Below are 14,345 nucleotides of genomic sequence, written 5' to 3'. Positions count from 1 at the left end.
TAGGTATGACACTGGGAGGAAACAGGAGAAAAAGAGTATAATTAACCAGAAAACTGTAGAAGCACTGGATCCACACTTAGGTAAAAAAAGGAACTTCAGAAAATCATTTTCTTCCTATATTTTTGCTTCACTGCTAAAAATAAAAACCTTACAGGCATCACAGACTTTAGGAAGCAAAAAAACCCCTACCTTTAAAATGTGTCTATATAAATATAATGGTGCTTCTGGTTACAGTTGCCAAACTTCTGGTCTTGCCACAAGGTGATCTTAAGGACTAGTCTTCCATCTGTTTGGTTTTTTAAACAAATATTTTCATCTCACAAGACATGGCCCACCTTCAATGAACCTTTCAGCCAAAATTACTCAAGAAGCCTACTTGTCAGAAGTCTTTCCAAGTAATGCTCAACATTTTTACATGACAAAAATGTATAGAGCTGAATAACCTGCTCTCATTAAGAGAGCTTCTTGCAACTCCTACAGTACAATCGTAAGAATAAGGAACTTTTGCTATCCCCAATTTGGGGATCTTGAGTCATACATAAAAGCACTCACTCTTCCTGGCAATGGGCAGAGATGACAGGAAAGTGGGCTACAGGAAGAAAGGTTTGCAGTAATTCTCATGATTGTGGAAGGGTCCTTAATTGGGCACATCGGGCACATGAATATTAAGGAACAGTGTTATTCTCTACTTCTGCTTGCAAATATGCATCAGCAGGCACACAATGAATGCCTTAGGGCAGCTGAATTCCCACCAAAACATAGAAAAACCAAGTAACATTAGATGAAAAAGCTACAAGACACATTTAAGTTTTCAAAATTTTCATCACTGAGATTAAATTCACATTCATACTGCAAAATTCTTCCGTTCAATTAAAAATATCAGCAAAAGTGTTTAGTACTTCTCTGATGAGGGTCAAATCCCACCAAACTGCTGGGCAAAACCAGAAGCTTTTTTCTGGAGAAGGATAAGAAAAAACCTTTTAAGAGAAAAGAATAAACCAAATATCCTAACACTGAAACACTGTTTTTTTCCTGAGAACCACTTCCATTTGTTTTATCACTTAAGCTTTGGTATTTTCAACTCATTTCCTTTAGCCAACCACAACAAGATCTCTCTCCTTGCAGAGCACTTTATATAGCTGCAAGACTGCTGAAGTATTTGATTGGCATGAAACCCTGCTTTATGAAGTCTCTCAATAACGACTGAGTCATGCTTGAAGTTCTGCATGAAACGTTACAAGTGAAATGAAAGCAGCACAGCCACGGTTTGGGAAGGAAAGTAAAAGCCAGAATCAAGCCATAGGTCTTGCTGAATTTAGAAAAACTAGTTACCCCTTTGAATATCAATCGCTTTATGTAGTCAACATCCAAAATTCTTCCTTCAGAGTCCATATTCTTAGCCCATTCTTCAGCTGACACAGGCTCTCTTCTACTAACTTCAGGCTGTTGCCCTAGGTCGATCTGAAACACACATGAAGGCATTACATGAGTCCCAAGAAGGTGCTTCAGTAGCTGCAAACAACTGCACAAATGGTACTAAGCTTGCCAGTTTCTTATATGCAGTGCAATTTCCACATGCACATACCTCAGTTAGCCACTCTAAGGATCTAAGGTTGCACCCACATGAGCAAGTAGTGTGGGCCAACACAAGCAGATCTTTAGAGTAAGACACTTGGTGCTGAAGGATGTGGCTATACATGTTAATATTTTAGGTTCTGGAGGATGTATGTGTGTTTTAAATAACAACTCCACAAACGGCTCTGAGCTAGCTTCCCATAAACTAATGCAACACAAGGACAATCAGGAGCTTCACTTCAAAAGCACATTCCTGGTAAAACGAGTGCCTCTTACAAAAGAACTGAAAACCAGCTTGAGTTTGGAGATGCTACACCTACACAGACTGCACAACGTAACTGGAAAGATCTGTTTTGGTACACAGCCTCTTAAAAAACCCAAGGATGTATGCACTTTCAGAATTTAAAACACCCATCAAAAGTTTCAGTTTGTGCTTAGTCTCTCAGTTCCCAAATTGCATGGCTAAGCACAGGAGAATTCAGCAGAAAGTAAATTCTTACTTCCTAAAAATATTTTTATGATAGCAACCCACAAAACTGTGTTTTAACTCTTTAGAAGTCCAAGGCATTTGTCAGATGAAGACATATAGGTCAATGCTATTTTACATATATAGCATTTGTTATACTTTTCCTCATTGATAAATTAACTAAGTGCTAGGCAGCAACTTAGAATTACACAGTTCATGCAGCTACTGTTAAGATATTAACACTAGCTTGAACTCAAAAAATCCCCCATATAAAACAGTTTAATGTTTTAAAAATATGTAAGCTGCTTAAATAATAATCACAAGCATTTAAAAATAAACCTTTTCCACATATCTGTAAAATACTCGAACAGGAGTCCATAGTGATTCATGATCCAATTTTAAGTTCATTCTAACTTTGGTTCAAATCATACATAAATCTGTAATTTATACACCCTAATATTAATCATCCAATTAAGTATTTCTTTTAAATCTTAAAAGAAACTGAAATGTTAGGAGCGATTAGCCAAGAAAGTTGGTTATTAGCCTGCATTCTGCAATTTTACTTAATGTAACTCTAATTGACCTCAGAGGAAACACTGAACACAAAATCAGTCACCCTTTAAGGTAGCGCCTCTAACGCAACTATAGTCCCTATTTCATTAATTACAAACTTCCTTTCAAAGAAAACTCGCATTTGCATGCTTAAAAATGACATATTCAAAAGTAACTGATTATGATCTTAACTCTTGAGAATAAATGGTAAAATGCCACAATTGCATAAACAGTATAACTCATCAGGCTTCAAGTCCTGCCATTCTTTTAAAGGAGTGAATAAAAACAACCAATGCATCTGGATCATTAATTTATAGACTCACTCGTGTAATGACTTCAAATCCTGGTTCTTCCTGCTGATTTATCTTCAACCCTGGAATGGTATCATTGAAAAAGTCTGCCATTTCTGATGGTGGTCTCCTCTGATTTAATGGATCACTTGAACGTAAACTACCAACAATATAGTTTGTGACTTTGGAAAATTTTCCCATTGTTACTATGTACGGATCTTTCTTCCACTTCTGTTATAACAAGGAAAACAAGCAAAACATAAACATTTGTGTTTGTAATATATTGGTAATATGTATCTATCTATTTGTAATTCTTGTACTCAAAGCAAAGCATCAGGAAAGGTACTGCAGATCTCAAATTTACTTCAGTTTCATGTACTGGCAGTAACACAGAACAATCATCCCATGATTGAAAAACATATCTTAAGTATGAAGATAATACTGCTAATTGATTTGAAAGATTGGATAGCAGTGTTGTCAGTAAGCCTGAGCTACACATAAAAGCAGATCAGCTTCAGTTTGCTATCAGTGTTTCCGGGCACAAAACAGATCTTGCACCCAGCTTCCCTACCCTCACAGAGAAAACAGTCTGAACCATCATGTACTCTGCTAGGAATTTCACACAAATCTTCATTTGACAACTAAATCCAGAAACTAATGTAATTAATTCATGAAGATTTTCTTTAATTAAAGACATCAGTGGGTCAACCCTCTGGCCTCATTTAAGTCATTCAAGTTTTGCTGCTGACTTTCACAAGTCCATAAGCCCCACCAAATGATAAGCAGTTGTAGTATTAAAGAACCCCCATATTTTTAGCCAATACTGTCTTCTTTGCTGCTGTATTTCCCTTATCCCTTCAAAAGTCTCAGAAAGTATCAATGAACAGAATACTTAACCAAGGAAAACATAGAAAATTAGAATTGATATCTTTTGGTAACTCCTAAAATTTTTCCTTTTCCTCCTAAGACTTTCTGTACCCAAATGTATGAATCACAGAGAACATTAACTTGAATAGGTTTGAAATAATACCACAGGAAAGTACAGAAGTTATTACATCATAGAAAACAAATTACAATTAAATGTACTTTCTACAGTAAGCATTTGGTTTAAGATACAGTCAATGCTTCTATAATGGCATTATTCTTGGAATACTTAACAACAATATCATAAACGGCATTATTGCTTCTACAATGCCATTAAATCATTACTCAGTCAATATTCCTGTGACATGGGGGGGGTGCATTTTTTTAATACATGTCTTCAGAATAAAAAATTCAAAGACAATACATACTTGTAGTAAGCCATATGATGGTTCATCAAAGAGATTTTCAAAAGACTGAGACAGTGACTTCTGAGTCTTCACAAGAAGAACCCGTTCATCATCTGGAGATCTACAATAACATTAAAAAAGGGTGTCTGGGTGCAACTGAGGTTTTTTTCCGTAAAGTTTTCAGAACATTTATTGTTTTTTTGTAGTCACATTTCAAGCTTTGTGCAAAAAATAAAAGATTTGATGCAAGATCATTCTTAGTCCTTAGAATGTTGGTTAACAAGTTAACCAACCAATGCTATATAAAACAGGACTTTCATTTTTAGAAAGATTAGTAATTTTCATATTAATTCTGAACTGTAATATTTCATTCCCTCAAAAATGAAGCTTCAGAATTTTTTTGAGGAATTACTCTGGAAGATAACTTCATTTACATGTAGGTGACAAAATTATCTTCAAGTACAGTTTTCTGGTTTTGACAATGGACAAAAAAATGTGACACAGGAAACGCAGTGAGACAAAGTCAGCCTCAACACAATATATGATGAAGCTCCCTTAACATAATAGAGGAAGTGAAAAGAGCCTATGTCACCCATACAGTTAATTCTTTCTACCCATTAGCAAATCCTACATCATGGCACCCTGTAAAACATGACATTAAGAAATACAGACTGCTTTTCAACATATAAAAGCACATCAGCGAATTTCTAACCAATAGTACTACAACAGATCCTGTCAAAATAATTCTAAGATTCATCCTGATAGAGCTTAAAAGACACCAGAGCCAGTGTACAGTGAAACAGAACCATCTCAGTACAGCCCTGCAAATATATTTCTGTGTACACTCCAAAAGCTTAACGAACACAAACCTGCTTTGGCCTAACTCACTGCATTTGTACACTCCTGCTCAATACATTTTGCCACTCAACAGGGTTCCATAGGCAGATGAAAATAGTGACAACAAAGACAGTGAAACCGTGCTGCTCCTAATAATGAATCTGTTCTTTTGCTCTCACACCTACTCCCCCTGCAACACCCCATTTTGTCCCCTTCTTCAGCACAGGTACCCCATGACTTCCTCAAGCAGCTGCTGAATCACCAATTTACTGCTCAGTAGGTGACAGAATAGAGAACAGCCCAGAAAGCAGGCTGGCATTCAAGCCTCAGAGTCTGTATCAAGGCAGGAGAAAGCCAAGCACTTTGCCATCTGACCCTAACCCACTGCACAGACTTACATTTTAAAATACCTCTCTACTGCTCTCTCACAAAGTTTAAATCTGCTATTTCTAGTATCTGAAAGAAAAATTACTTTCCTTTTTATGAGCACTTGCATCATCTATCATGTTATTGAAGTCAAAGATAAGAACTTTAATAAGCCTTATCTTTTTCCCATTCCAACAGGACAGGACACTGTAAACACTGACGGATATGAACTGCAACAAGAGATCTTCTTTTGAGACAGCCAGACATCACAGTCATAGTTCTGAGGCAGCAACAGTTAATGAAACTCAACTGGCTTTTTCTAAAGAGCAGCACAGGGGCAAAGGCTGAGTCATGTATTATGTTTTCCTTAACTAAAAGAACTAAAACTTTATACCATATCTCCCTTTTAATTACACACACTTTCTGGACAGGAAGGCAGGCATTAACACCTATAGGTAACATTCAAAAATTTGTGAGCTATACACTTCCGTAAACTTTCTCATAGTCCTGCAACTTAGAAAGTGTCATCTGTGCATATGGTATTTTCTCAATATTAGACTGATGCAATCAAACTAGAAGGCACATAATCCTTAGGGCAGCAACTTACAATTATTTTGTATGAGTTTAGCTGCTTCATGCTGATTTCAGCAATGACATGATATTTTATAAAGAATGGTGTTAGAGAAGGACAAAATCTTTTGAGGTAATAGGAATATAGGAAAATACCTATAACATAAAGATGACATATAGATAAGCTAGAATTTCTGCCTTAATATCAATATCGCATGTTTTATAAAATACACGTTGGAATAATGAGTAATTACACTGACAAATATTTGCTTGTGGCATTGTTGGGGGTTGGGTTTGTTCCTTCTTTCTCTGGGGAATTTTTTCCCCACGGGTTGCCAAGGGGACCGGGTGTTGGATACTTGAGAGTGCTTGGCTGAAACAAAGAGGTGGACAAAAGGTGGAAGGGGGAGATAACGCAGGTAAAAGACACAGCTTGAGGCAGCTGCGTGCTTTTCTGCTTCCGGCGTTCGGGGAGGCGCGTGTCTGCCGCTCCTCGAGGATCTCAGCCGCCGCAAAGCACGCCGAGCAGAAGCTGGGCCGCTTTTCTGCCTCGCCTTCGAGCTTCTTCGGCGCTGCTCCTCTTGCTGCAGCGTGACCCTGCACTCCCTGCGCTGCCGGGACATCCTGCCCCTGCCTGCCGGGACACCCTGCCATCCCAGCTACCAGCCCGGGACTTTTCCACTGTTCCAGCTTGGTGCTCTGAGGATCCTGCAGGGACACCGAAACCAAACTGCCCTGGGTTTTGTGAAACAAAGCCCTCAAGGTTCTTGGTACTGTTGTCGTTTGTCATTAATGCTGTAGTTGTTTGGTGGGGGGGGGAGGTTTTTTTGTGTTTGTTTGCTTTGTATTACATACTAGTAAAGAACTGCTATTCCTATTTCCCAAATATTTGCCAAAGAGCCTCTGATTGTAATTTTACCTAGCAGATACCTGTCTTCCTAAACCAAGACAGGCATCCAAACAGCTGAGCAAACATCTTTTCTTAAATGAGGTTGTGAGCTGAGACACATTATGTACTAAAGAACGAATAACCATTAGGAAACAACAGAAACATACAGGACTCTGTCATTTCCATAACTTGAATGGCTTATTTTTTCTTTTCTCTTTCCTCAGAAAAAAATAAGACTAGACAACAGAAGAGAATTTGGTGACAGAAGAGACCTTAACTGAATAAGAAAACTGAAACTGGAAGTTTCTGCTCAGGTGAATGCTTAAGGCCATTCAGATTGAATTTCCGTAGCTGTCACTGCTTTTTGCTTTAAAGATCTTGAAGTATCTGCTCTTGCATTCATTAATGTTTACAACTGTTCAAGGTGGCAATACCAAGCAGCACAACACATCCTGCAAGCTTGAACATCACCTCAAGTTTTGCTGTCTTATCCTAGAAATTAGTTAGAAAATTTCAAATATGTTACTGCAGTCCACAGGCAACAGATTACACAAAGATTTCTGTGACCCACCATATAACACAGGTCTTTTTCCAGTGTTTGCTACATCACTTGCTCCCAAAACCTGCCCCACCTTACCAGCAGCTAGTCAAAAGGTATCCACAAATAAGTAAACACAGCAGGATGCTCAGAAAGGAACAGTTTCCTCAGGAAAAAGGAACAGAGGAGGAAGGGGGATGGCAGGACAACAATGTTTCCCTATGCCTGCAGAGGCTGGGAAATTACCAAACTAAATGAAAAGACGCTTAAGGAGGGGAACCTAGAGAAAAAAAAAAAAAACCCTCAGGATTTATGATGAAGTTGTCATTCACGATTTTCTAAACCACACTTGTACAGAGAATATTCCTATTTACAAGTTCATCTTGTCCCCCTATTAGCCTCTCCTTTGGTCTTCCTGACTTTTCCCCTTACAAAACTCACATACAATGCTGCAGCCAGTACCATTCCACCAGCCGGTATCCTAGAGTGACTTTATGATGCTTGTATCCCCAATCATCTGTTCAGAGTGTGCTGGATGTTGTGTTCTGTACCTTTAAGACTGGTTCTGAGAGTGAGGCAGGGAAAGAAGCAGCATGCAGTTTGTTTTGAAAAACAGCCTTCATTCCTCTGCGTTTTTTTTTTTCCTCAAGAAAGTGTTGATCATCTGAGGCACAGACAGTGGTAGGACAAAGATCTCCTGTGCTTTTAGTTAGTTTTAGCTAACTGAAGCAGAGAAGATCCCTAGACTGTTTTTTTTTTCCTTTTTCTTGAGACTGTTTAAATCTGCTCTGGACTGAAAACCCAGAGGAGCACCGAGGGCTCGCACCTGCAGCCCAGAGGGGCCTGGACCTCCGGACTGACTGACACTAGTCAGAGACTGAGTGAGCTGAGCTACACCCACAACAAAGACTTCCTCAGTTTTGCCATCTCTCTTCAGAGCAATGAGAGGTTTTATTGTTTCCAATTATTCATTCTTTATGCTTGTGAACATTTTGTTTGTTAAATAAATAGTTTTTTCCACTTTTCTCCGAAAAAGTCCTGGGCTGGGGGGAGGGGCCGTTTAGGTTTGCTCTCCAGAAGAACCCCATTCAAAAGTTTCCTCACAAATTTGCCCTAAAACGGGACAACTGGACACACTGACCAGCTTCTCCAAGCACCTGAAAATTTCTGATTATCACTAATCCCAACGCCATGTCTTGAACCTGTCAAAGTCTTTCACAAATCAGTCCAATAAATATACACCACCCATATCCTACTGACTTGTTCTCCACAAAATTTTCCTCAGTATTACTCAGCATCAGCCTGCCCTACTTGTTAAAGGCATCTCTGACCTCAGTGATCTACCAATGTAAGAAGAGCCCTCTGTAAGGATTCCCACAGCCACTTCACTATCCACCTTCAAATCTGTCATCAGACTGTTATGTTACAAGTGACAACAGCAAAACACTTTTGAAAACAGATTACATGTTACACTGATACTATAGTTATTATAGGTATACATGTCGCATTGCATTTATTTCTTAATATTCTATCTAACCTTATTTACCTGTTGGCTTCTTAAATTATATTTATGCCTGCATGGTGAGAGCAGAAAATTTTACTTTAATCTTTTTACTTGTAAAAAGCCAGGAGGTAACACAATATAACTACATAACAACCCCAAAGTATTTAACAGAATGATAAGGTCTTAACTATATTTGCACTCAGAAAGTTGATTTGTGCAGTAAAGATCAAAAGTGAAACACTGACAGGCAAGAAATTACAGGGGAACAGAATTGTGCGGGAAAACATTTATATATCAATTGATTTAGTTGATAGTATTGTAAGTTATCTTGCACGCTCATGTAAATACTCGTGCATATTTTGCACAAAGGAGACAACCTCAAATTGTAACACAAATTATCCCATTTTACAGAAGTAGCTCATGAAGGATTTCACATTTACATTGCACGTTCACAAGAAGCTTCTGCACCCACTAGAGGGAGCAACTGAGGCATTCAGAGCTAATAACACTTCAGATTCTAAAATACTTCATGAATCAATCCAACAATTTTTAAAGTTCAGCTTAGATTCCAAATGCATGTGTGAAACCACAGTTTCAGTCACTTTGAAAAATATTTCAACTAATAAAAAAGGAAGGGAATAACAATCAGGAAGTATTAATCTGAAATGCATTATGTGATTTAAGTAAACCAATAATCTGTATTTTACAGAACTAAGAGTAGTCTGATACTTACTCATTCAGTGCAACGTGCTTTTCAAGACATTTAATCAAAGGTTTGCTATCTCCACGATGAAAGTGAAGAGCTGGAAGCTTCACATCATCCTTCAGACAGAACACCAAATAAGACCATCCCATGCCTTCTTTGTTTTGTTTGATTGATTTCAGATCTGTCAAACTGAACAGGAACGACCACTTGCTTTCTCCGTTTGCATGAGTTGTGGCATCTTAAAAAAAAAAAAAATTATCACATGATTTCAGTTTGACCTTCAGTGTTAGCAATTATAAATACATTATAGCTGTCGCTGCTCCTAAAAAACAACCTCAAAACATAAACACCAGCATTGGTTCTAATAAATAAAATGCACTTCTAACTGCTATTTTTGGATTTCCCTTTGAGCCTCCTTGTCTTCTAAGTGGTCATGGCATAAAGCTTAACAAAGTTCAAGAAGCATCTGGACAACACTCTCAGGTACATGGTGTGATTCTTGGGGTTGTCCTGTGCAGGGCCAAAAGTTGGACTTTGAAGATCCCTGTGGGTCACCTGCAACTCAAGATACTCTGTGATCCTACAACAGAAGTGATCTAGCAGTTAACTGTACATCTGCTGTATCAAGTTTCAGCAGCAAGCTAAATCCAACCTGCACTTCCACCAGGTAGTGCTACTTACTCAAACTAAACATGATTTGCACTACAATCCTGTAACCTAGATATTGTCCACTTATTAGCCAAGTGCTGTGTAAGGCTGCTACCAAATTAAGGGCAAAGGAATTGGAAATCTCCCCCTCACCCCTTCCTCCCCTAGCACACAGGCTTCTATACATGCTGTGCAAGACTGTATATATTCAAGGAGAAGGGATTAAAGTGTACTTCACCAGAGGATACAAAATTGCCAGCATGCCCAGAAGGAATCTGGGACACCCTCATCAAATTACAGCAATTAGAAAAAAGCAAGAAGTGGCAAAGAGCATAATCCAAGTCAGTAGCGCTCAGTAACACTCACTATGGATGAAGACATGTTCTGCTGACTGGAGATGAAAATTCAATGCAAACCAGTGATGTGATATACCATATTTACCCAACAGAGCTGCTGTGTGTGTGTAAAAGGCAGAGACTGCTTTACTCTAAAACATTCATAACCTGACATCCAAACCCTGTAGTCATACATACCAGACATGACAGTTAAAACCATTACAAAGATGGTAAAACAAGCACAATAGTCCCCAGTTACAGGCTGTGAAATAACAGGAACCCATAGGAAACAAGTATTATTAAAGGAAAAACATTACATGAGAATGAGAGAAAAAAAGATTACTTGATAATCACTGTCCTTTTGCCACAACTCGTTTTTCAACATCTCTACTGAGACACTATAACAAAAACGGTGTAGCTACAGATCTAATTTGCCCAAGTAAAAAACACCATATAAAAGACTCATGTATGTCGTAACTCAACATTCCACCCCCCCTGCTCCTGCAGTATGGAAAGGCATTTGAGTAGTTAACCACTTATTTTTCCATTTTCATTTCTAACAGGACACCTAGTTTGAATTCTATTTGTTTAAAAGAATGCAAGCCCAGTGCAGATAAAACTCCTACTACATCTAATGATGAAGCAGGAAGTTAGATTTCATGTTAATTTTCAACACAACCCTCCACCAATTTAAAGAAAAAAATAGAGGCAGATGACAGTTATTCCATTTGTGAACTTTTTCCCACACCTAGAGATTCACCACTTACCACAAACGAATCCCAGCCTTTCAGGCCCTAATAAATTCCATTTTACTGTATCTAAAAGGCAATTCTTCAGTTACAATTTACCATCACGGAAGAAAACCAAAACACCCTACACACAAAAAAGCTCTCCACATTTTCTTTTCAAGTACCTCCATTTGAATGAGGTTTCTTCTTAAAAGAGACTGTGGTGACCATGTCCCACTCTGCTTCGTAACTGCTTGGACGGTCTGTTCCTCGGGAACATTTTTCTTTTGGAGTTTGAGTCCACTCCACAACAGAACTGGAATCCTGAGAAAAACAATAAAAGCAACTATCAAAAAACACAAGGCATGAAAATTGACCTGGTTTCTCAGATTCAACATGAAGAATCAGCACCTTTATTTCACAGACTAAAAGAAAAGGTATTGAAATCCTCAGAAACGTGATACAGTTCAATACAGGAAACTTGGACTTATGACTAAGACTATGTGGTTTTATTTAGTAAATTCCAACATCCTAAAATATCCTTGCCTCTCTTGCAGACTCTATGAACACAACAAACTGTTCATTTAAGTGTAAAACTTGGATCTTTTTTATTTAGTCAGATCCTCTTAATACTGCTTAAATACCACATATCACTGCATCTTGGAACCCCCACAGACTTCTATTTTTATTTTGCATTAGAACAGCACCTCTCACTTCTGTGTCTAACTATGAAGAGTGAATCACCAAACTACAACACAGTGGATGCAGAGGGACTAGTGACTGCGATATATTTGCACTCATTTCGTCTTTACTATTCATAGTTAGACCCCTACTATTTTATTTCTGAACCAAGTAAAAACTAAATACAGTCAACCTACACATGTATTCTAATAACCTGAACTGGGCTGCAGCCTGCAAATAAGATTCCTATATATAGCTATTAATACCAATAATAAGCAATAATATGCTTCCAGTTATGGGATCACCTAGGCATTAGTTAACACAAAATAAAATCTCTAGAGAAACATAATGAAGAACACTGATAACTAACAAACCTTTCCAGCATAGAGGATATTAGAAGTATCCAAAGTCTCATCCAGTGGTCTCCAGTCTACTACCACTTCATTTTCCTACAACACAAATGACAAAAAATTCAACCACACAGCAAAGGACCTATTGCCAAATATAGTCATGGTGTGATTATGTTAAAACTTGCATATACATATAAATTATGACAATGGCAAACACAACGAGATGTCTGTTCATTTACAAATTCCTACACTTTAAAAGGGCATTTAAGATTTGCCACACTTGTTATGTGCTTTACCAACAAATACACAAAATTTCTGTAACTGTATTATGCAAATACCTTTTCTATGACACGCAGTATTCCTGCTATCAAGCTGTCCTGGTCATCATTTTTTCCACAGGAGGAGTGAATGAAAACTCCTTCTTGCTCATATACAACCTATAACAAAATAAGTAATGAAATTTTAAAAACCAATGTTTTAAAATCATTAAAATTGTTTATCCCCCATCATAATCACTATTTTGACTCGCCTACCGAAGTTGAAATAAACACCTCTGTCTTGTCAGCAATTTTGTTACAAAGAGTCCAAGGTCCAAGTCTTTCACTTACTTAAATCAAGAAACAATAGAAAATGGAACTTGTCAAGCTTATCCTCTAAGCAACATACTGACTACTACTTTGTCAGAACAGCACAAGAAGATGCATTCAATACCTAGGTCTTTTATATCAGCAGGCACAGGTTAGTGAAAATCCTATACAGCTTTTAAAACATTAAAAGGCTTCCTTATATAGTCTGCCTTTCTGACACCTGCCATTAAGCATGTTTAAATTATAAAACTTATTTAAATTAAAAATGGACCAAACAGTGTAAAAAGATGAACTCCAGAGAAAAAAAAAAAACCTACACCCTGAAATCAAATGCCTAATCCTACATTCAGGGCCAGTGGCAAAGATTCCGTCTGAAAGGCAGAATATGTAACAGTTCAATAAGGAAGGCTTGTAGGAGTGCACATTCCTACAAGTGCCCACATAACTTTTGCATTTAAGCATTTGCAAAACTCTTCAAAGTATTCTGATCATGCTCTTAAAAAATAAAATCAGAGAACCCTTAGCTGTCAAAATTTAGCAGGCTTTTCAAAGCTGCATACACATACTCTTAAAAGCTCTATTAATGCTGTCAATGGGTCCTATTTTACACAGCACTAAGAGTGAGAAGTCCCCTAGATTTTGTAGAAGTTAAATAAATCAAATAATAACAGTAATTGTTTCAGAAGCATTTTCATTTTCACATCAAGCTGCAAACACAGCCTTAAGAAACATTTTTTTTTCATATAAAGCCTAGAAATTCTTAACTAATCAGAGACAGATATTGTATTTCTTTGGTTCTAAAATATCAGGGGCTATTTTTCTCATTTGTCAGCTTTTTAAAATAGTTACACTTGCAGTCAGGCCAGTAAACTAAAAGGTTAGATGAGAAAACATAGCTTAAAAAGAGCAATAAAATGCACTTAACTCATCCCTTCTGTTTTAGTTTTACTTCAATTTCTCTACCTGTTACACAAGCAAGAAATTTCAGGAGTGTCCTGTTTAAACAGAAATATCACTTGGAAGAAATCTCTAAAGGTCACTTAGCACATCTCCCTCTTGAAGGATTATTAACATTATTGCCTTTCAAATATTGGAAGTCTTCTTTCCTTTCCTCTATTACAGTTTTTTTCTCTTTTCTATCCAAAAAGATCCTCCCTCTATTTCTACCAATTATCTGTTTTCAAATTCAGTCTCTGTTCAAACAAGGGAACCTTGACATTTATTTAAATTTTACCTTCTAGCTATGTGGACCTGATCTATCATGAAAACTAGTCAGAAATATGAACCAGTTATCAACCACCGGGACAACTGCTCCAGAAAAAAAAAAAATCTTTTTGTATCAGAGTTACACTGGTAGAAGCCCACTTCTGCCAAAAATGTTAGTAAGTATCATAAAGTATACCTTCTCAGTCTAGAAGATCTAACGTTTTTATTATTTTCTGTCCATCTCAG

At 37.5% G+C, this 14,345-nt stretch overlaps 1 protein-coding gene across 2 annotated transcripts in view; it reads right to left on the bottom strand.

The window, feature by feature from the left end:
* Positions 1 to 14,345, bottom strand: part of TBC1D15 (TBC1 domain family member 15) — a 36,752-nt gene that overhangs the window by 13,076 nt on the left and 9,331 nt on the right. For both annotated transcript variants that reach the window (XM_066183257.1, XM_066183256.1), the window contains exons 2-8: positions 12,645 to 12,743; positions 12,331 to 12,405; positions 11,461 to 11,599; positions 9,592 to 9,802; positions 4,176 to 4,275; positions 2,917 to 3,114; positions 1,333 to 1,461 (exon numbers count right to left, since the gene is read on the bottom strand). In XM_066183257.1, coding sequence (XP_066039354.1) covers positions 1,333 to 1,461; positions 2,917 to 3,114; positions 4,176 to 4,275; positions 9,592 to 9,802; positions 11,461 to 11,599; positions 12,331 to 12,405; positions 12,645 to 12,743 — 951 coding nt within the window. The remainder of the gene's footprint in view (positions 1 to 1,332; positions 1,462 to 2,916; positions 3,115 to 4,175; positions 4,276 to 9,591; positions 9,803 to 11,460; positions 11,600 to 12,330; positions 12,406 to 12,644; positions 12,744 to 14,345) is intronic.

Source organism: Chamaea fasciata, unplaced genomic scaffold (genome assembly GCF_029207755.1).
Source record: "Chamaea fasciata isolate MVZ Bird 193981 ecotype frontalis unplaced genomic scaffold, bChaFas1.0.hap1 SCAF_5, whole genome shotgun sequence".
Taxonomy (NCBI): Eukaryota; Metazoa; Chordata; class Aves; order Passeriformes; family Sylviidae; genus Chamaea; species Chamaea fasciata.
The sequence above is the reverse complement of the archived record's forward strand: the minus strand, read 5'-3'. Positions and strand labels throughout refer to the sequence as shown.